Raw genomic sequence first — 18,645 nt, 5'->3', positions numbered from 1 at the left:
GGACCCAAATGCAGAACAAACTTTACTGCCAGTATGTAAAGCTGGTGGCGAACAAGCTGGCTTGTAGAGGACGGGAAAAGCAGAAAACAGAGCCAGTGGATTTGAGTGAGAGCTGACTGGTGGAGGGTAAGGGAGGCAGGAGATGAGAGAGTGGCTCCAGGCACAGAGAAGTAAATCTCAGTCGGGAAGACTTTCTAATTCACATCTTTCTCTCACCCCGTTTTGTAATCAACTGACTATTTTTCCAGTTTCTCAGTCAGATTTTGTTACAGTCTCAGTGGGCCAATAATGTTCTTTCTGCCAAACTTTAAATATATCCTCCTCCATTGCTGTCAGCTGTCATTTTAAACTCCTGCAACCCTCCAGTCTTCACATCCAGGGACCAGGCTGACTCCACTCCATATCCCTGAAGGTGCCATGATTACGTCCAAGGATGCTCACATTTCCCTTATTCTGCAAACCACTAAGAGCTAAAGCTTGCAGAAGCTTAGTCTGAGGTTGTAGCGTGGCTACTGCCCAAGCTGATCAGGCAAGAGCTGCTGGAGAACCGAGGTCGATAGGTGCTGATTACCTTTAAGCTGGGAGGAAGAGAGGGACACATCAGCACTCACTGACAGATAACAAAACAGACAGGGGGGCCACAAGAGACTCTGGGAAATGGAAAATAGAGGAAACAAAGAGAAAAAGGAAGAGAAGAAGGTGGAACCAGCCAGGGCCATGACATTCGTTTTATCTATGGCATACCACAAAGCCATTGCTATTTTCAGTATAAATGCTTTCAATTGAGGAAATAATTTGAAGAGGTCAGAGTCAAAGAGGTTAAAGAGGTTTTTTTATTGTCATTTCAACCATATATAGCAGGCACAGTACATGGAGAACTGAGAGGGCATTACTCCAGGGCCGTGGAGCCACATTAAGACAAAGGACTTGCAGCACATTTCAGGGGATGAGTGCGATCTTGTGCAGACATTACAAACAATGCAGGACAAAACACTTTGTACAGACAAGGGCACTTGCAAAAAGACACCACATTACTAGAGAGCAGCGCTGACTGATAAACAGACTTACAAAATATGAGCAAGGATTATAGATAAAACTTTGACTAGCGTGTGCAGATGGTTTACTTAAGGAATTCAGGAGTCACAGTCTGAACCTAAATTAATATTCATACATTTCATATGCATCATACAACGTGGCATCTTTCAGATAACCTGTGTTTCATCAGGTAATAACTGTATACGGACCAAAAGGTTGTAGCTTAGTTCAGGCATGAAATGTTACACCTGTTATTTGGAGTAAATTTCTAGTTGGAACAATCCAGCCAAGAGACTGCTACTGGCTCAGACAGTTTTACATATAGTACAGGTTTTGAGGAGAACCTTTGTCTTGTAATATTGTGACAATAACCTTAACCCTAACACTAGGGCAGGACTATTTTATCACAAATTCAATTGGGCCAAATTTTAAAATCAAGAAATGCAGCCAGGCGAGACACCAGATGTCAGTTGCCCAGTAAGCAGCTGGTAATGACAAAATATGCACTTTTTATTCATAGTCTCCCTTTTAGATTTGGTAACACGACAAAAGCTCATCAAAACATGCATACAAATCCAATAACAGAGCTGTAATTAAACCGAATCTCTGAGAGGTCTGTCCATAAAGTTGCACAGTGTTGCCCTGATGTGGTACATTGTGGGTAGATGGTTGCTAGTTTATGCAGTGTTCAACTGAATTCACTCCAGGCAGGTTGGACCACTTGGGAGTTGGTTCTGGGCTGTCTGTAGCCTGTGGACAGCTAATTTAATAGGCCTGCCTTAGAGGATGTAAAGTGGTGGTCGCCGGCCAAGTCCCATGCTTGATTAGCACACTATAAATGTATCGATTTTCCTTGTGACAATTCAATACAGTTAAAGATCAAATTGCATGTGCATGGACATGTTTAGATTAATGTCTTTTCTCAGAAAAAAACTGCAATGAGGGCAATGATGCCAGCACTAAATAGAGACATTAGGTGTGAAGGCCAGATATGAGGAAGTCCAGGTGTCAGGTGGTGCAGTGAGGATGGAAGCTGGAGGAGCAGTCCCCGCGGTACGCTGCCCTAAAACACTTTATTTCGGAAACACTATTTTTTGCTCCGGGCTGTCAGAGGATGGCGGGATGATTTGGCAACCAGTTAATGGAGAGAGCTGTGCAGTACGTCTGTGCGATTTTTGAGAGAAAGTGGTGATGACAGCTGCTAATGTAGTCCCGATTCATAATAGGTGAGAGGGCGATGATGGCCGCTCGTCACATCACATCCGGCGCAGCCGGCACATCAGAGCAGATTAGGAGGTGACGGTGAGCGGGCGGAGGACGGGGGCAGCCTACACCTTTAAGGGGGAAACATAGAAGCACGACGGATGACACACACATACTAATGCACATTCGGGAAGCTATAATACCCCCACTCCCTGCAGCTTCACTGCACACACACACACACACACACAGACTTATGTATACACATACGTATTCATGGTGTGACAGGCGTGAAAGCAGCAGTCGGCCTCTAATAGGTTCTAGTGGAATAAACCTTTCTCCTGCAGCGGTGCCCGAAAGGAAAATGGGAAGAGACCCAGTCAGGAATGATTGGGAGAGTGTGAGGAATTTAGAGGCAGAGGGTAAGAGCCAGGGTTATATGTTGGGAATTTATGGGTATTTACCGGATTTGTTTGGTTTTAGAGAAGAATAAAACACCCAAAGGCATGGATTTCTGCTCGTGCTAGTGGCAGAGGATGGTAACATCATCACCTGCTAGGCAGTGTGACAGTCACTGGATGGATTGCACAACAGTTTTGTGCAGACAATCGCGGTTTTCTCTGAAGATGAATCCTGCTGACTTTTTATTTCATACTCAAGGGTCTCAGGAAAAAATGGTTTAGCAATTCTAGGATGTGAAGACCACCACAGGGTGTGGAGGCTGAATAGAGATTTAATCGTGCAGCTAACTACTCATCACTTTCTTACCCTAGTCTGCCTCTGAGTCATAATTATCTTTTTGCAAATAACCAATAAGCCTAATGATAAAGTTTTTATAATATATTTTTTACTATTCATTGGCACATTTTACCGCAGCTACTTCGACAACGTGTTTGTGTCACGAAGTCAAATTCAGCAGCTCCAACACAAACCAAGACCTCCATTTCATTAGCTCCTTGTAGAGCGTTCAGCTCCTCGAATGACTTCCTCAGTATCTGGCAGCGACTCGGCGGCCGGTCCCATTTTAGAGAAAGGCCTCGGCATGCACAGAAGTGCGGCGGTCATCACTTTTTCTTGATAAAAGCGTCCCTGCAAACCCTCTTCGATTTATTAAATGATATTTCTATTGTGATTATTTCCAAGCTGAATTAAACGTTTCCAACATGAGTCAGCAGGTGTTGTTTGATGTGTTTGACATCAAGCCGTAACTACTTAAGAGATTAATGGGAAATCTGAATCATATCCATCAGACTGTGGAGATGAAGACATACTGAGACAGATTATTAATTAACGATAAACTCGAGGGCTCATGGACTCCTCGTCCTCGTGCTCTGTGACTGAATGACACTCATTAGTGCAGGTCAACGTGTCTCCAAGAGCTAATGAGGGCTAATAGCTTGGATTTGTTCTGCTGTCTGTTTAGACAATATGCTGTCCTTCTCCAGTCATATTTTACAAGAAAAGACTTTGGCATAAAAACATTAGAAGGACTTGAAACAGTTTTCGGAGCCCGAGCACGACAATAGCTTGAGCTCCAGGATAGCCAGCTAACTAGAGGACCGAAGCGACCGACTCTGTGGGATTTCAGCACATATTAGTGTATCTTTACTTCAATAATCAACCTCAGCTTGGCGGGTGACCAGGACTCTATATTCCCCTAATGAGAATAAGGGATACGTTGGAACACATACTGCTGACGTGCAAAGCTGCAAGGCCGTCTTGTTAAATATAAGAGCACGATTTGAGTCACACTGAAATGTTAGATATGTTTCCAAAAACTATTTGTTGCAGAGAAAACGAGAAGATCCAAATGCAAAAAATCAAGATAAATAAGTACAGGAGGGATGGAAGAACAGGGACCAATTTAACTTCCTAAAGAGACAACACAAGGCGCAGTAGGGAATTGCAAAAACACAAGTCTGACAATAGAAGTAATCCAAAGGAGAGACAGAAGAACAAGTTACACAAAATCTAGGAGATTCAACCAGAGAACACAAGCAGGGAACGGTGAGGCAGGACTATATATAGCCTACACATGCAGAAGTAATTGAGAATAATGAGGGCAAGACAGGTGAGTTTCACCACAGTGTCAGGAAAAGACAAAGACGGGATAATAATAATTTCTTATGCAAAGGGATTAGAAAAAAAAACAGGAAATACAAGAAAACCGAACAGGAAAACAAAGAACACCAAGGTCATGATCACAGACAGTATGAAGAAGCCAAAGCAAGTAGAGCTCCCCCTGGTGACTGACGGCAGTATAGAGCATAAGCTCCACAACCTCCATGTTAGTGGATGGGACTTGGGCTGAACTAAACAACAAGTCAAAAAACATTTTTTTTTCCAAGCATGGTTTCTGTCATTTCAGTAGTTAACATATGACATGTTGACGCATGTTTAAGTGTAATTTTTAAAAAAGTTTTGCTCAGTTACACATAAAAGAATACACTCTTATTATTAATTAATTAAAGATAAATAGGTGTAAGGTGTAAATAGAAATAAAATAAAATAAAATAAAATAAAATAAAATAAAATAAAATAAAATAAAATAAAATAAAATAATAATAATAATAACAAAATAAACAGGATATAACAGTGAAAGCAAAAAAATGTACTAGACTTCCATTGTAGAAATTGACAAGAGATAGTAAAGATAATAGTAAGGTGCAATGATATGGATGGAGTTATCTTTTACAAAAATGGTAATAAAGTGAGTTATATAAAACATTGTCATTGATGGACCAAAACTGTTTTTACACCAGGTTGTAAACATGTCTGTTTCTGTTCTAAAGTTACATCTTTTAACACAGAGGTCTATGGGGATTGACTCGCTGCCTCTGACATCAGAGGAACTGCGGTATTTTTTCAGCCCCGGAGGTTGTGTCTTTATGAAGCCAGTCAAAGCATCACAGTCGGCTTTCCCATCCACCGTTTATCCCCAAAGGCGACACAAACACACACATATAAACTGTATTTAAATGATTATGAGGCAAATTCCCCCTGACAGAGAACATTTCTTTGGAGACGCTGCCACAGTGAGGCAATCCCCTTAAACCATTTCTGCAAACTCAGCAAAAATAAATGAATGAATAAAAAAAAAATCTGGTTGCCCAGTTGCTTTGGGCAGTCACATTTAGACTACTGTCAGCTATTTTATGCTTTCTCCTTTAGTTTCTTCATTCTGTTGGCAAACACCTTTTCATTTTGCTCCAGGAGTAGGATCTAAGCCAAGACCTTCCACAGAGAAACACTAAAACAAGTGAAGCTAGAGTGAGCTGATGAATTCAAAACACTACATAATACCCTATCACTCAGTCCAAATATATGCACAGCACATAACTTTACATTGTTACAGAGCTGTGTTATCGAGTGAAGTAGCAACCCTGAAGATTTTCTGTTAAGTCACAGAATGTGTAATGTTTCGTAGAATGATTCAGGACAACAAAAGTCATCTCAGTAAGTTTAGAGATTCAAGTCAATGCTAATTCATTTAAAGATACATGTATTTCAGTTTTGAAACTTTTTTTTCCTAATCTTTCATGTGTCGTTGCTTTTGTACAGTTCTTCTGTGTTGTCATATGTTTTATATTTAATCAGCTTTCAGGCCCAACGGTGCCCTCAGAGTTGGAGCTTTGGATACGTTGTGGATCTCCCTCACACATGGACTAATCTTGCTGTACAATATTGTGAGGTTTGCCATACCAGCCTGCAGCAAGATTAGTAACTAAAGGAGGATCTTTCAAGTCAAATCAAATCAAATCAAACTTTATTTATAAAGCACTTTTCATACACAAAACAAAATGCAACAGAAATGCTTTACATTAAAAACCAAACACCCCTAACTAAACGCTGAGAAACAACAGAGTAAAATACGAATAACGCTAAAAGGAATGAACAAAGAATAAAAACAAATTTTTTTAAGGGCAATTAAAATCAGCATATATAAAAGCATACGTAAATAGATGAATAATAACAGCATAAATAAGTAATAATAAAAAGAGTGAAAGGGGACTCAGTTCAAAGCTAAATTAAAAAGGTGGGTCTTGAGCCTGCCCTTAAAAACATCAACATCCTTAGTGGCCGGTCCTCCAGCAGGCTGTTCCACAGGCGTGGGCTGTAATAATAAAATGAAACTTCGCTATAGGTTTTTGTTCTAACTTTGGGAAGAGTTTTAAACTAAGATCGATTTTTTTAAGCCCAGTCCTACTTCCAACAGTGTTGGGTATGTGACATGAGTTATATTCACATTAGCAGTGAGACAGACATTCCATTCCAAAATATTCTGACAATGTTGTTGACAACACGGATCGATTTGTGTCTTTCGTCTCTCGTCGTGTAGGCTCTGTGTTGATCTGCTGCAGAAATACAAACTTAACTTAAATATATGGCGAGGCAGCGAATCACAGTCTGACTGTGGTGACGTATGATTGACTGAACTGTGACAAGAACTGAAATATTATTTGACATCTGGTCTTTTTTTGACAAGTTCACCATGAAACTCGGCAAACACTCCACTTTGATTCCCTGTCTTCAGGCAGCAGCCCTGTCGTTTAAAAGAGATGACTTTAGACCGAGCTGTCTACAGCTCCTCCGCCTCTGTTTTAATTTTCACATAAAGCCTGTTTTGCACCACAAAATAATAAAGCAAAAGTCAACTTCTTAAAATAAGCATTGGTATTTTGGAGTGGCCTTTGCTGCAGAGTTCTTTTGGCCATTCTTGTGAGCTGATTGCGATATTAGCTTTCAGCAGGGGAGCACAGCTCTCATTCTTTCCGTCAGAGCAAACACTTGTCAACACAGAGGGCTTTTCAATTGATCCACCCGCAAACTGATTTAATTAGGCCCTTGTTGCAGCCGGGCATGGTCCCACATAATCAGGTCTGTATTGTCGGAGAAAGTCAGAGAGACGGTGTCTGCCGACATCAAACTGAGACGTCGAGCCAAAAAAAAAAAAAAAAGGGGGATATTTTGGCAGCACTCCCTCTGTGGCCATCTTTACGTCTTCCAGTTTGTCATGTCATCAGTGATGAGGATGTACAGTGTGCTGCACTTGCGGTGAGCTTCAGGTTCAGCTTTTCCTTCCATACTTGCTTGAAAACCCACAGACTTTGTTAACTCAGAAACCACTGAACCTTTGAATGCATATTTAACTACTAGAGTTCCAAGGCTGCTGAACTTGCAGACATGTTTACCATTAATCTGACAGCTACGTATCCAGTGGATCCAAGCGGATCATTTTTATTTTTTTCATTTATGGATTTTCTTTCCTTATATTCTCTTCTTTGCATCATTAGAATTGTGGTGCAATCCAAGAGATATGCTTCAGTGCATCTTTTCAATATTGAGGTCCCAGCTGCTGGCAGAAGTCAACAATCAAAGTAATTTCGCTTTCTTTAGAAAAGAATGTGAAACAGATATAACAGACGCACATTAATAACTCAGACTTATATGACTATTGACGTCATCTAATCTGAGAATCTGTTGCATTACTTACACCAGTCAGCCACAACATTAAAACCACTAGAAGTTATTAACATTGACCACCTTGTGACAATTTAAAGTTGTGCTGGGAAACTTTTGGACCTGGTATCCCTGTGGACAACTAACTTAATAAAGCAGCTCGAAGGCTGGGGGAGGCAGCAGAAAAAGCCCCTTGTTGGCTCTAAGAGGGAGGATATTAGCTGGAAGCCTGGAGGAGAGGGGCGGTGACTTGGCCACCACTGCCAACCCACCAGCTGGAGAGTGTCGTGGTTAAGGGTCCAAACACTTGAGGACTGAGTACCACACGATGAGTCAAGGCGTCGACCTGGACTCCAAACAGATCAAGTATCTGTGGGATGATAAACAGATTAACAAGGCTACACACTAACAACATCCTGTTTCCAGAGACCACAGGACGCCCTGAGAAGGCACCATGTCCGTTCTCTGATGTGTCACAACCATTTTGGAGGCACAAAAATGTTTGGAGGGAGGAGTTGACCTGATTTCCAGAATAGAGCTTCTCTCATTTAGCCAAAATCCATAGTTTCTGGTCACTACTTTCAGTCAGACATTTAAATAGTTAATAAGTCCAGGCCATCATTGATCAGACGGTTCATTTTATAAAGGGTATAACAACTTCCCAACTGAATAACCCCAGAATAACTTTGATAGATGTTTGTGTGGAGAAGTTGGTCTGAATAAGTCTTTCTGGATTCATTTGTTTCAGCTCAACTTTATAACTTGAAGTGGCAATTTGTCCTCCTTGATTTGGAAGTTTGAGGCGCCTTTACTTTTGATTTACCATTCCAAGTTAAAGTACAATCCCTCTTTGCAGCACGAACTTCTTGCTCTGTCCTTACGTGTGCTTAATGTACAGCAAATATGACTTTGGTGCCAGCAGGTGGTTTGTTCAAAAGCTTCTCATTTGCATCACCTCTCCACCTCCTTGGCTTTTTTTTTTTATGAACACACACACACACACGTCTGATCGCTGGCCACCTATCGGGCCTACCTGAGAGCTAAAGTAACTTCAGAGCCTCACACCGCCAACAGATGGATCTCACAGTTAGGGCCTCCGGGCTGCTGCTTTCATCTTTGTCTTGATCCGCTGCTTCGCCGATCACACACGCGCTCCGTGGTGCAGAATCGAAAACTCGCCATTTACCCAGGAGCACTCTGGCAGATTCTGCCGGCTCGCCGATGGGTATAAATAATGCATTAGATCTGAAATATTAAGACTCTCTGCTCGTTGCTGCTTTCAATTGTGTCTGACTGGCTGTCTGTCAGTCTGTCCGTCTCTTCTGTCTTTACCGCGCCCTCAAATAAAAAAAAATAAATAAAAAAAAAAGGAGGCGAAAAACTTTCATCAATATTTCCAGACCTTGGAGCAAAAACACTGTGTTTCAAAGCTGCTAAAGTAGCTCCATCCTTCTCAACCTGTATGCACAGACAGGAAATGAAAGATAAATTAAAATTTTAGGTCGACTTATCAACACTGTATTGAGCCAGAAAGTATCCAGCTCCAGAGTCATTTGGAGGATCTATCGTGCACCTTGAGGCATTTTTCCATTTGAGATGTTTAATAAAATTTAACATCTGATCAATTTAAAAGAGCAACTGCTGCATCCAAGCCCTACATCACGAAGTACAATGCAAAGCGTCAGATGCTGTGGTGCAAAGGATGCTGCCACTGAACTCCAGAGCAGTGGAGACGTTCTCTGGAGTGACAAAATATGCTTCTCCATTTGTTAATCTGATGGACCAGTCTGGGTTTGGCAGTTGCTAGGAGAACAATACTTGTCTGACTGCACTGTGGCAAGCGTAGTTTGGTGGAGTGAGGATTATGGTGTGAGGTTGTTTTTCAGGAGCTGGGCTTGGCCCCTTAGTTCCAGTGAAAGGAACTCTGAATACTTGAGCATACCAAGAGATTTTGGACAAATCCATGCCCCAGACTTTGTGAGAACAGTTTGGGGATGAACCGCTCCCCGTTCCAACATGACTGCGCACCAGTGCACAAAGCAAGGCCCACAAAGACATGGTTGAGGGAGTTTGGTGCGGAAGAACATGACTGGCCTGCACAGAGTCCTGACCTCAATCTGATAGAACACCTTTGGGATGTCTGTGAAGGCTCTCAGTCATCCAGTTCATGGTTTTTTAATGCTTTTTGGATCACCTTTTGGATGAATTAGAGCGAAGACTGTGAGCCAGGCCGTCTCGTCAAACATCAGTGTCTGACCTAATAAATGCGCTTGTGGAAGAATAAACCATAAACACACTCCTAAACCTTGTGAAAAGCTTTCCCAGGAGAATTGTTATGGCTGCAAAGGGTGAACTGACATCCTGTTAAACCCTGTGGATTAAGAATGGGATGTCACTTAAGTTCATATGCGTGTAAAAGCAGGTGAGTGAATATAGTGTACCTAGACGGACTACCCCCCACAAAGATTCGGAGCAGAAGGTTGGTCTGGAGTTTCACCATAGGATCATTCAAATGCACGCAGAGTTTTTTTTTAAACATAGATTCAGATTCAGAGAACTTTATTTATCCTAACATGGCAATTCATTTGCATCTTTTCCACATACAGTACATCCCATATACAGTCAATCAATCAAATAAACAAACAAGCCAAAGAAACAAAAAGTGCATGGGCACATAATAATCAATCACTAAATCAGTGTCATTAAGATCAATAAAATCAGTGGTAAAAATCCAATAAATATATCCCATGGATAAATAGATTTGATTAAAACATTAAATCCACATGGAGCGTTACCAGACTCATATTCTGAATCATATTTTTATACTTCTTGGAATGAGTCGGGACGTTGAAGCTTATACCTTGATGAACAGTGCAATGAACTCCAAGAACTTCCAAAATAATATCTAAGCAGTGAGAATGTGCAGTTGATTAAGGCCGATATCTAAAAGCACATAAAGAATTTAGTACCTTACGTCAATTTAAGCCACTGAAAGATACTTAATGAACACACACCCACAACGTCAACTTGATCTCGGCCCCGGAGGTCATAAAATATAAACTCAGTCTGAGGGAAAATAACGAGACATGTAAAATACATGATTATTGATTTTAGATGTGAAGCTGAAGCCCTGCAGTTCATGCAGCGTCAGCGTCAGAGCGTGGAGTGTGCGCGAGTAGATACAAATGCTTCTGGGAAGAAATGTAGACTTAAAAATGGGGTTTCATGTAAAGACAGAAGTGACTGCAGCTCCTCGAGCTCACGATGAGAAAATACGTCAGTGACAATTTGATTGTCCTCCAACCAATCAGATTCAACTCCACGGTGCTCAGATGACGTCTATGACTAGCTGTTCACCTTCAGTCCATCACCAGATAAAGCTAGCCAGAACAGTTTGATTTGTCCGGCAGGTCTTTGCAGGAGCAGAATCGGTTTCCAATGAAGAGACCCCAGACAAAGTGTAAGATAAAACGTGTCACATACACAGATATATATAGTACAATGCACAGGGAAAAGTAGTTTAATACTTGCAGCCAGTAGTAAAAAACAAAACAAAAAAGAAAAGTTATAAATCCACACAACACACAAGGGAGAAAATGAGAAATATATAATAAAATGAAATATAATGATATACGCTTCAGCTGTGTCTTTCCCCTTGTATGTAAGGAGAAGTCGGATTGCAGACTATCCCAGCTATCATTGTGTGAGGGGCTGTCTAGTGTATACCCTGTCACAGACGTAACAAGACAAATGCACTACGGCTAATTTAAATCACCAATTAACCTAAAGGATACCGGAGCAAACTCACGTACCCCTGTACCACCTGGAGTCGGGCTGTCTTCCACGCTTTTGGAAATGAGGGCTTAAATGCATTTAATGTGATCTAAATTCATTTGTTTAACATAACATTTTAAATGCCGTATTGATCCCGTGGGGAAATTGTTTGTCCGCATTTTACCCTTTGAATTCGACGCGAACCACTACGCTGCCCCATAAACTGATGATCTGTACGACAAGAATGTGAAAGAGAACAGCAGCAAAAAAAAAACACTTTTAAGAAGCTTGATTACTTTCATAAATATATATAAGTGTACATCAGCCAAATGAGTACTGTGGAGCAGATTTTGAATTTTATGATAAAACTGATCCTTTTCGCACCTGGAAGCTGCAATCTTGGTGTTATTCACAAATTAGTATTGTTTGATCTCCTTAGCTCTCATTTCCAAGGCTCTCTCCTAAGGCTCAAGTCTATATGTTTATCTGCTGCTGAGAATGACACCAAATATATAAACGACTGAAATGATGGTCCTCTGCCTCTGAAACTGGGCGAGGGGTTTTTCTCATCTAGAGGGGTATCAGAGGAGAGCCACTGCTCCTTCATATCATCTTGGTGCCTCCTGGGCACCTTATCAACTTATCAGGCGTGGCCAGCTGGAGGAGACCCAAAATTCACAGAGGGGATTCTGGGTCTCAAAAGGCCTGGGAACGCTTCGGGATTCCTGATGAGGAAGTGAAATATTCTGCTAGGCCAGGGGTCGACAACCCGCGGCTCTTTCGTTCCTCTGTTGCGGCTCTCTGTGGCGAGCGCTGCGAGCAACGACACTGATCAAAGCCGTTCACTTTTTCACGCTAACTGCCTCAGAATAGCAGCAACTAGTCACTCATCAGCGAACGAGCGAGAGCTACACAACAGCTGAATGACACCGAATGCCACACCACACTCAGGGTTGTAACATCAAACCACCAAAAAACACTGAACTCCCACAGTGCATTGCAGCACATTTACTTGTTGCTATCGAGTATTTAATTCAAATGTATTTTTATTTTAGTGCGTTAGTTTTTTAAATATAATTCTAAATTTGAATTGATGGTGATCTTTAAAATTTAATTTATTTATTTACGACCCCAGGTAAGCCAACCACGGATAAATCCCTGTTATGTTATATAATGCAATTTCGTTTTCTTTGTAGCAGTTGTTTCATTTCATAAATGCAACACGCTATAGGCCTAGCATAGAGGTGAAAGCGATATATGCAGTGTTATCTTCATTTTAGATGTCAAAGGGGTTTTGTGGCTACCAGTGTTTTCTTTTCTGCGGGAAACGGATCCAAATGGCTCTTTGAGTGTTGAAGGTTGCCGACCCCTGTGATAGGAAGAGGGGCGTCTAAAACATTTTCCCGAGGCTGTTTCCACCAAGACCGAAATTAAGTCTAACTCAAGCCAAATAAACAATATGTAATTGAATGTTGAAGTAGAAAAAATGTGTTTTATTCAAGAGTTTAGACAAGGGAATATCAAGTTGCCCACAGTGTTGATATATTTTATACCTTCTGCATTTTTATGATTATTATTCTATGTATTAATCTTCCAGTTTGAGCTACAAATATACTCCTTAACCTTAGAACCTCAGCCTGGTGTTAGATTAGCCTCCTAATGTGACTTGAATAATTTATAAACAGTTTTTCTCTTTTGGAGGAGAGATATTATTGATATAATGTTTTTTTTCCCCACCTGGATTCAGGGGGTAGGTGCGTCAGATGGATGCTGTTAGTTCAACGACTGAATATTCGTAAAGTGGCCCCAATAATTTACATTCTTACATCCTCTCCGGAGTCGATAATTTGTGAACACACTCGAACCTGCGCACGTGGCTGGGAGCTCCAGCCTGGAGCGTCAATAAGAGACGTTTACGCATGCGCGCACACCTTTGACGAAGTCTCACCTGTCCGGATCTAGTATATAAAGTCAACGGTCCGGTTGGTTTCTGACCTCGCCGTCCAGCTCTGTTTGGGTCCTGACACAAGAACCACATCCTCCGTCTGCTCCAGCTGTGATGGGGGCCGGCAGAAGGCAGCAAAGCCCGCCTCCTCACCTTCCATTGGGCTGTGGCAGCTCTACGAGCCAGCGTGGGCGGGGGTGGCGGGGGTGGAGGGAGCACAGCGCTGCGTTTCCCAGCTCCACAAACGGCTGAGCGCAGCTTGACTCGCCGGCCGCTCACAAGGAACGCTCCGCTTCGGTGTCACAGTCAGAGTCAAGCTACGGCAGCGGGAAGTCCCGGGAAGCCTCCAGGGGATTTGGCATGCCTCAGACGGGGCCGGAGAGCGCAGAAGCGGACTGACACTCCGCGGCTCCGCGTCGTTTCGCTCCCATTCGGACACGTTTCTCGGGAGCGTCTCGATCCACCTGCTCCGCGCGCGTCGTCAACAAGGAGCCCATGGAGGTGATGTCGCGATGCTGTGCACAAGGAGAACTAAAACTTTGGTGTCGACATGCGTGATCCTGAGCGGCATGACCAACATCGTGTGTCTCCTGTACGTCGGCTGGATCACCAACTATGTGGCCAACAGCCACGGTCCGAAAGTTGCGGAGAGCGGCGGCGGCGGCGGCGAGGCGGACAGAAAGTTGGAGGAGGACAGTAAAGGTGAAACCCTGAGGATTATCGAGCGGCTGGACAGGCTGGAGAGCGTGGTCAACGAGCACATCAAAGGTCAGTGGTGCCGAGTTGAGTTGCTCAAAGTTTGTTCAGAGGCGACATCGGGATCAGGAAGCGCTCCTGCTGGTGTCAAACGATCAGTTTGACCGTAAAAACTCTATATCACCATCGTCAGCTGAGCCACAATACTCGGTGGGCTCCTGCGTAAAAACGTTCACATGTATTCCAGCTCATTAAAAGTGGCATTTTGCTGCTGTTCTCTGTCATATTCTTGTCAAATTAATGTTATGCGACATCACAATGAATGTGAAGTGAGAGGCTGAGAGATGCGAATCTGAATTAACAGCAGTTTAACATATATTTATTTTGCTCCTTAGTTCTCTATTTCATCATCTTATTTTAAAGGACGTCTGCTTTCTTGACCCAGCAGAACAGAAATATCAATTAAAGTTCATCCTAAGAGTTAAAGATTTCATTCAGTGGTTGTAAAAGCACTCCTATCTCATTGAAAAGAGATGGAATAAGATAAGATAATCCCACGGTGCAGCAGTCAGCAGTTTAAAGAACAGTGTACACAGGAGATAGAAAAGTAAACAAAGGTTTGAAATTAAATACAAAATAAAAATGCATGCGAGGAGGCTTAGACATAAAATGTTTCCCGCTTCACTGATGTGCAAATAAATAGATGCTTAACTAGGCTTGCGCCGTGACTAGTTCTCATCTGAGAAGCCACAAATTCTTATTTCACTGTTTTGGATTGGAGGTGAGCACAGAGAAAGTCAGTGATACGATTCAAGCAACAAACCTTTAATCTGAATGAATTCATCAGTGGAAGAGACTTTAAATGAACCGACAACAAACAGGAAAACAAGAATTCTCCTGAAATGGTCAGAAAACCAGCAAAAATTCACCTTTAAAAGATTCAGAGAAGGTTTTGTTTCAAGGAGAACATCAGATTTTACAGATCTGTGGCACCGTTGTTGCATGCACAAAACACCTTTACTGATCATTCATAACATTATGACCACCTTCCTGATATTGTGCAGGTCTGTCTCACTTATCTCTCTACATCCCAAAGATACTTGATCTTGGGATCTGCTTGGGATCTAGTGAGGAGGCTTTTATGGCTCGTTCCTAAACCTTTTTTGTCTGTGTGTGGCTGCTCAGTGTTTATATCTCATTGTTCCAATAATTACAATTGTGAGCGGCGTCCAACCTGAGCCGATCATCAAACCCATTGACAGCTAACGTCCCACTTTATTGTACTATTTGTGTTTGCACCCATTTTTCGCCGTCTCTCTTAAACCTAGATTCAGAAATCAGATCAGGTCAGAATCTACAGACCAAGACACCAAACAGACAATGAAGCTGGTCTGTTTACTATCACAGGGAGGATCTGGCCCATTGATAAAAAAAAAAATGTTTACGTGATACTCACACCGGGCTGCTGTTCCCCCTCGGGTCCCCCATGTTTTAATGATTCTCCTCAGAGCTGCATGTCAGTGAGTCAACACGAATTAAGAAGTAGGACAAACTCTTCCTGCATCCTCCGCTAAATGGGGCAGTATGTGCGGTTTAGGAGCAGCGTGGTTCATGATTAACAGTCTCCTCTAATGCTCCGACGCTCAACTGGAGGAGCGCCAATCCTCAGAAAGCCCGATGAGAGGTTGGATTAATACTGTTGAGAGGATAAACACTGTTGCCATGCAGAGACACTCGCGGGGAAAGATACAGTAGCTAACTGTCGCATTTACAGTACAAGTACAGTAAATCTTGCAGCATCTCTTTTTAGCTGCGCCAGTGTTGTGCATTCAGAAAGCAAATAAAGAAGATGGAAGCCGCTTTTTAAATGACATTAACTCAGGCCTCAGACTGAGGATCAGTATTAATGAGCTGGACAGAGTTCATCATTTAATACTTGAGCAATAATGTTATCCAAAGTCTGCTTTTAATATATGCAAATCAACGGGCATTTCATTCATCAAACAGAGAGCAGCTCAGCTTTTCATTTACTTATTAAACCCTTTAATTCATTTACATTCCTGGAGATTGTAAGACAGGAAATCGTTTTTTTATTTTTTATTTTTTTTATTTTTTTCATGTTTCTCCAGATGAATGGTTCCCAAAGAGCAGCTAAGAGCCCAGTTAAGTCTTTTAAACCTGCATTATTTTTGTGGGCTTATCAGGCTAATGAGCCCCAAACCCCAAGGTCAGCGTGTCAGCCTGTAACGCTTTGTTTTTTCATCTGCGGATGGGGGATTTGTCAAAGAGGTTTCTCACAAGTGGGAAAGAGATGAGCACCCGTTTTTAGATCTTCCCCGAAATTAGATGCAAATCCAACGAGATGCAAATGTTTTTAGAGCTCTGCTTGTTTTGTTTTACACCGGTGTGCCTCTTTGGGTCGGTTCAGAGTGCAGCTCGTCTCTGTGCAGAGATGTGATAAGAGTGCTCTTGTCGTTAACTGATGGTGAACTGAACCGTTCAGGAGTGCTAATAGAATCTGTATAGGCTCCGGGGTTAGAGCGGGTGAATAAATTTAGCCTCCGGAGTGCCTGGCGCACACTCTTCTTCTGCTTCCCCGCTCCGCTTGGCCCTGGGAGGTGGTGCCAGATTACGTTGTCAGCCGGGGCCGATATGTTTATGGGTTTATGCTTTTGTCACCGATACAAAACGAGCAGACTGAGGAGTCAACGCTCAGGTCTGAAGCAGAATGATGCTGCGTAGAGTAAGAACACAATGCTGCTACTGTCTCTGGCGCTGAGCTGGAGGCTGAGTCACAGGGTTTTTAGTGTTTGAATGAGTTTCATATACGAGGGTATTTATAATAATCTCTATGTTCCTGCTTCAAACGTACAGCATCAGCTCCATCTTGGGTCAATACCTCTGATCCCTTTTGTTTTAACCAATGTCAACCTCCAGCTAACTAGCTAGTATGAGTGATCACAGCCTCGGGAAGAGCTCATTGGCTGATGCCAGTCACCGATGACTGTGTTTGCTGCTTCAGACAATTCTTTAAAAAAAAGCACTTATTTAAAACATCACTGTAATATTGAGTTATTCAAGAATAATCAGTAGTAGAACATGCACATGTGTCATTTATAAAGGCACAACAAGAAATATTCACAAGTAAAACATCCACAGAACTAAATTGAAAATAAATTAAATAATACTGAAAAAAAAAAAAAAATCCAGTATTAAGAGGAAACCAGAACTTGTCTTCTCCTGTCTCTTATTGACCTTTCAGCTGCAGAGCTGAAAGGTCTCTCTCTACGCACACTTGGTCAATGTGCAGATTCAGAGCAGCTCCTGAATATCTTTGTATCAGATGTGATGATATTAACCGGTCCTTGAATATGGACAAAAAGCTCTGAATGTGATTTCCAGCACCAAATATTTTCTCATATTTGGATGAAAGTGATTTGTTATTGCTTTTGCTGGGTGGTTTTGCAGCAGGTGTTCAGCGTTTAGCTGGGCGTCTGACCTTAACTAAAATATGAAATGATTATAAATTAAAAAACACCTCCTGACAATTTGACATTTGGATTCCTTCATTTGATACTCAACACTCTGGGACCTTAGATTCTGGCAGATTCAGTTTAATGATTTTTTATTCTGTTGCAGCCTCCACATAAATTAACACCTGCTACAAGACTTAACCAGCCAGCGAGAGCAATGAGAAAACCAAAAAATATCCCGTTCACCCAAAACCTTTTTTTTTTTTAGTATTCAAGTGCCAATCTCATTACAGCAACAGATGCTTAGAGGCTACCCCACAAGATCAGCTTTTGAATTGTTGCTTATTATTTATGGACTTAACTTTGCTCAGATAGCGAGTTTCATCAGAAATGAAGAAAGAAGAATTAAACTGCCTTCCGGTGATTTTCTTGCGTAGGAAAACCAACCCTCTCAAGATGCTCAAAATTGCAGGTGTTAAAGATGATGAGAGCTTCAGAAATGAGTAACTGTCAGAGAAAATGATTCAGAGCTGGGTTGCCAAATTGGCTGTTTTTTTTCCCTCCAGGTTGGACAATTTTGAACAGTGTACAGGTGAATTTTGCAGGTGAAAGGCAGCTCAGGAGGCTGGTTCATTATCATTTTGACAGTTTTTCTAATAAACCTTTAATGCTGATTTGAAACAAAAACCAAACCATAGTATCGAAGCCAAAAAAATCAATTCTGCCGCTGATCAGAACTGATCAGAGGTAGACTTGTGCTGCTTCTTTCCACTTTGAGGGATGATGCCGTGAAATTAGCCAGCTGGTGGGACTTTCTCTTGGGTTCTCGAGGGCCATTATGTATCTGGGGCTGGAGGACATTCTGGGTGTGTGCTTTGAACAAGATATCTTATGTCATCTGATCGTCGTAGAGGTCACAGATCAAATTATTTAGGTCAGACAAAGCTTTGCAGAGCTGTATTGCCAGATCCATTGTTGTTCAGTTTTAATTTGCAGGTGGAGATAGAGTAAGGAGGGTGATTTGGGATCGACTTTTTAACGCTGATTTGAAGCCACAAAAAC

General features: G+C 42.0%; 1 protein-coding gene across 2 annotated transcripts in view; it reads left to right on the top strand.

Annotated features, from left to right (window-relative positions):
- Positions 1–13,362: 13,362 nt before the first annotated feature.
- galnt18a (UDP-N-acetyl-alpha-D-galactosamine:polypeptide N-acetylgalactosaminyltransferase 18a) overlaps positions 13,363–18,645 on the top strand; it is a 139,201-nt gene continuing 133,918 nt past the window's right edge. For both annotated transcript variants that reach the window (XM_047596632.1, XM_047596631.1), the window contains exon 1: positions 13,363–14,182. In XM_047596632.1, coding sequence (XP_047452588.1) covers positions 13,927–14,182 — 256 coding nt within the window. In that variant the 5' untranslated portion in view covers positions 13,363–13,926. The remainder of the gene's footprint in view (positions 14,183–18,645) is intronic.

The sequence above is a fragment of the Mugil cephalus genome, chromosome 10 (assembly GCF_022458985.1).
Source record: "Mugil cephalus isolate CIBA_MC_2020 chromosome 10, CIBA_Mcephalus_1.1, whole genome shotgun sequence".
NCBI classification, from domain to species: domain Eukaryota; kingdom Metazoa; phylum Chordata; class Actinopteri; order Mugiliformes; family Mugilidae; genus Mugil; species Mugil cephalus.
Note: the sequence above shows the minus strand (reverse complement) of the source record. Positions and strands in the feature narration are given on the sequence as shown.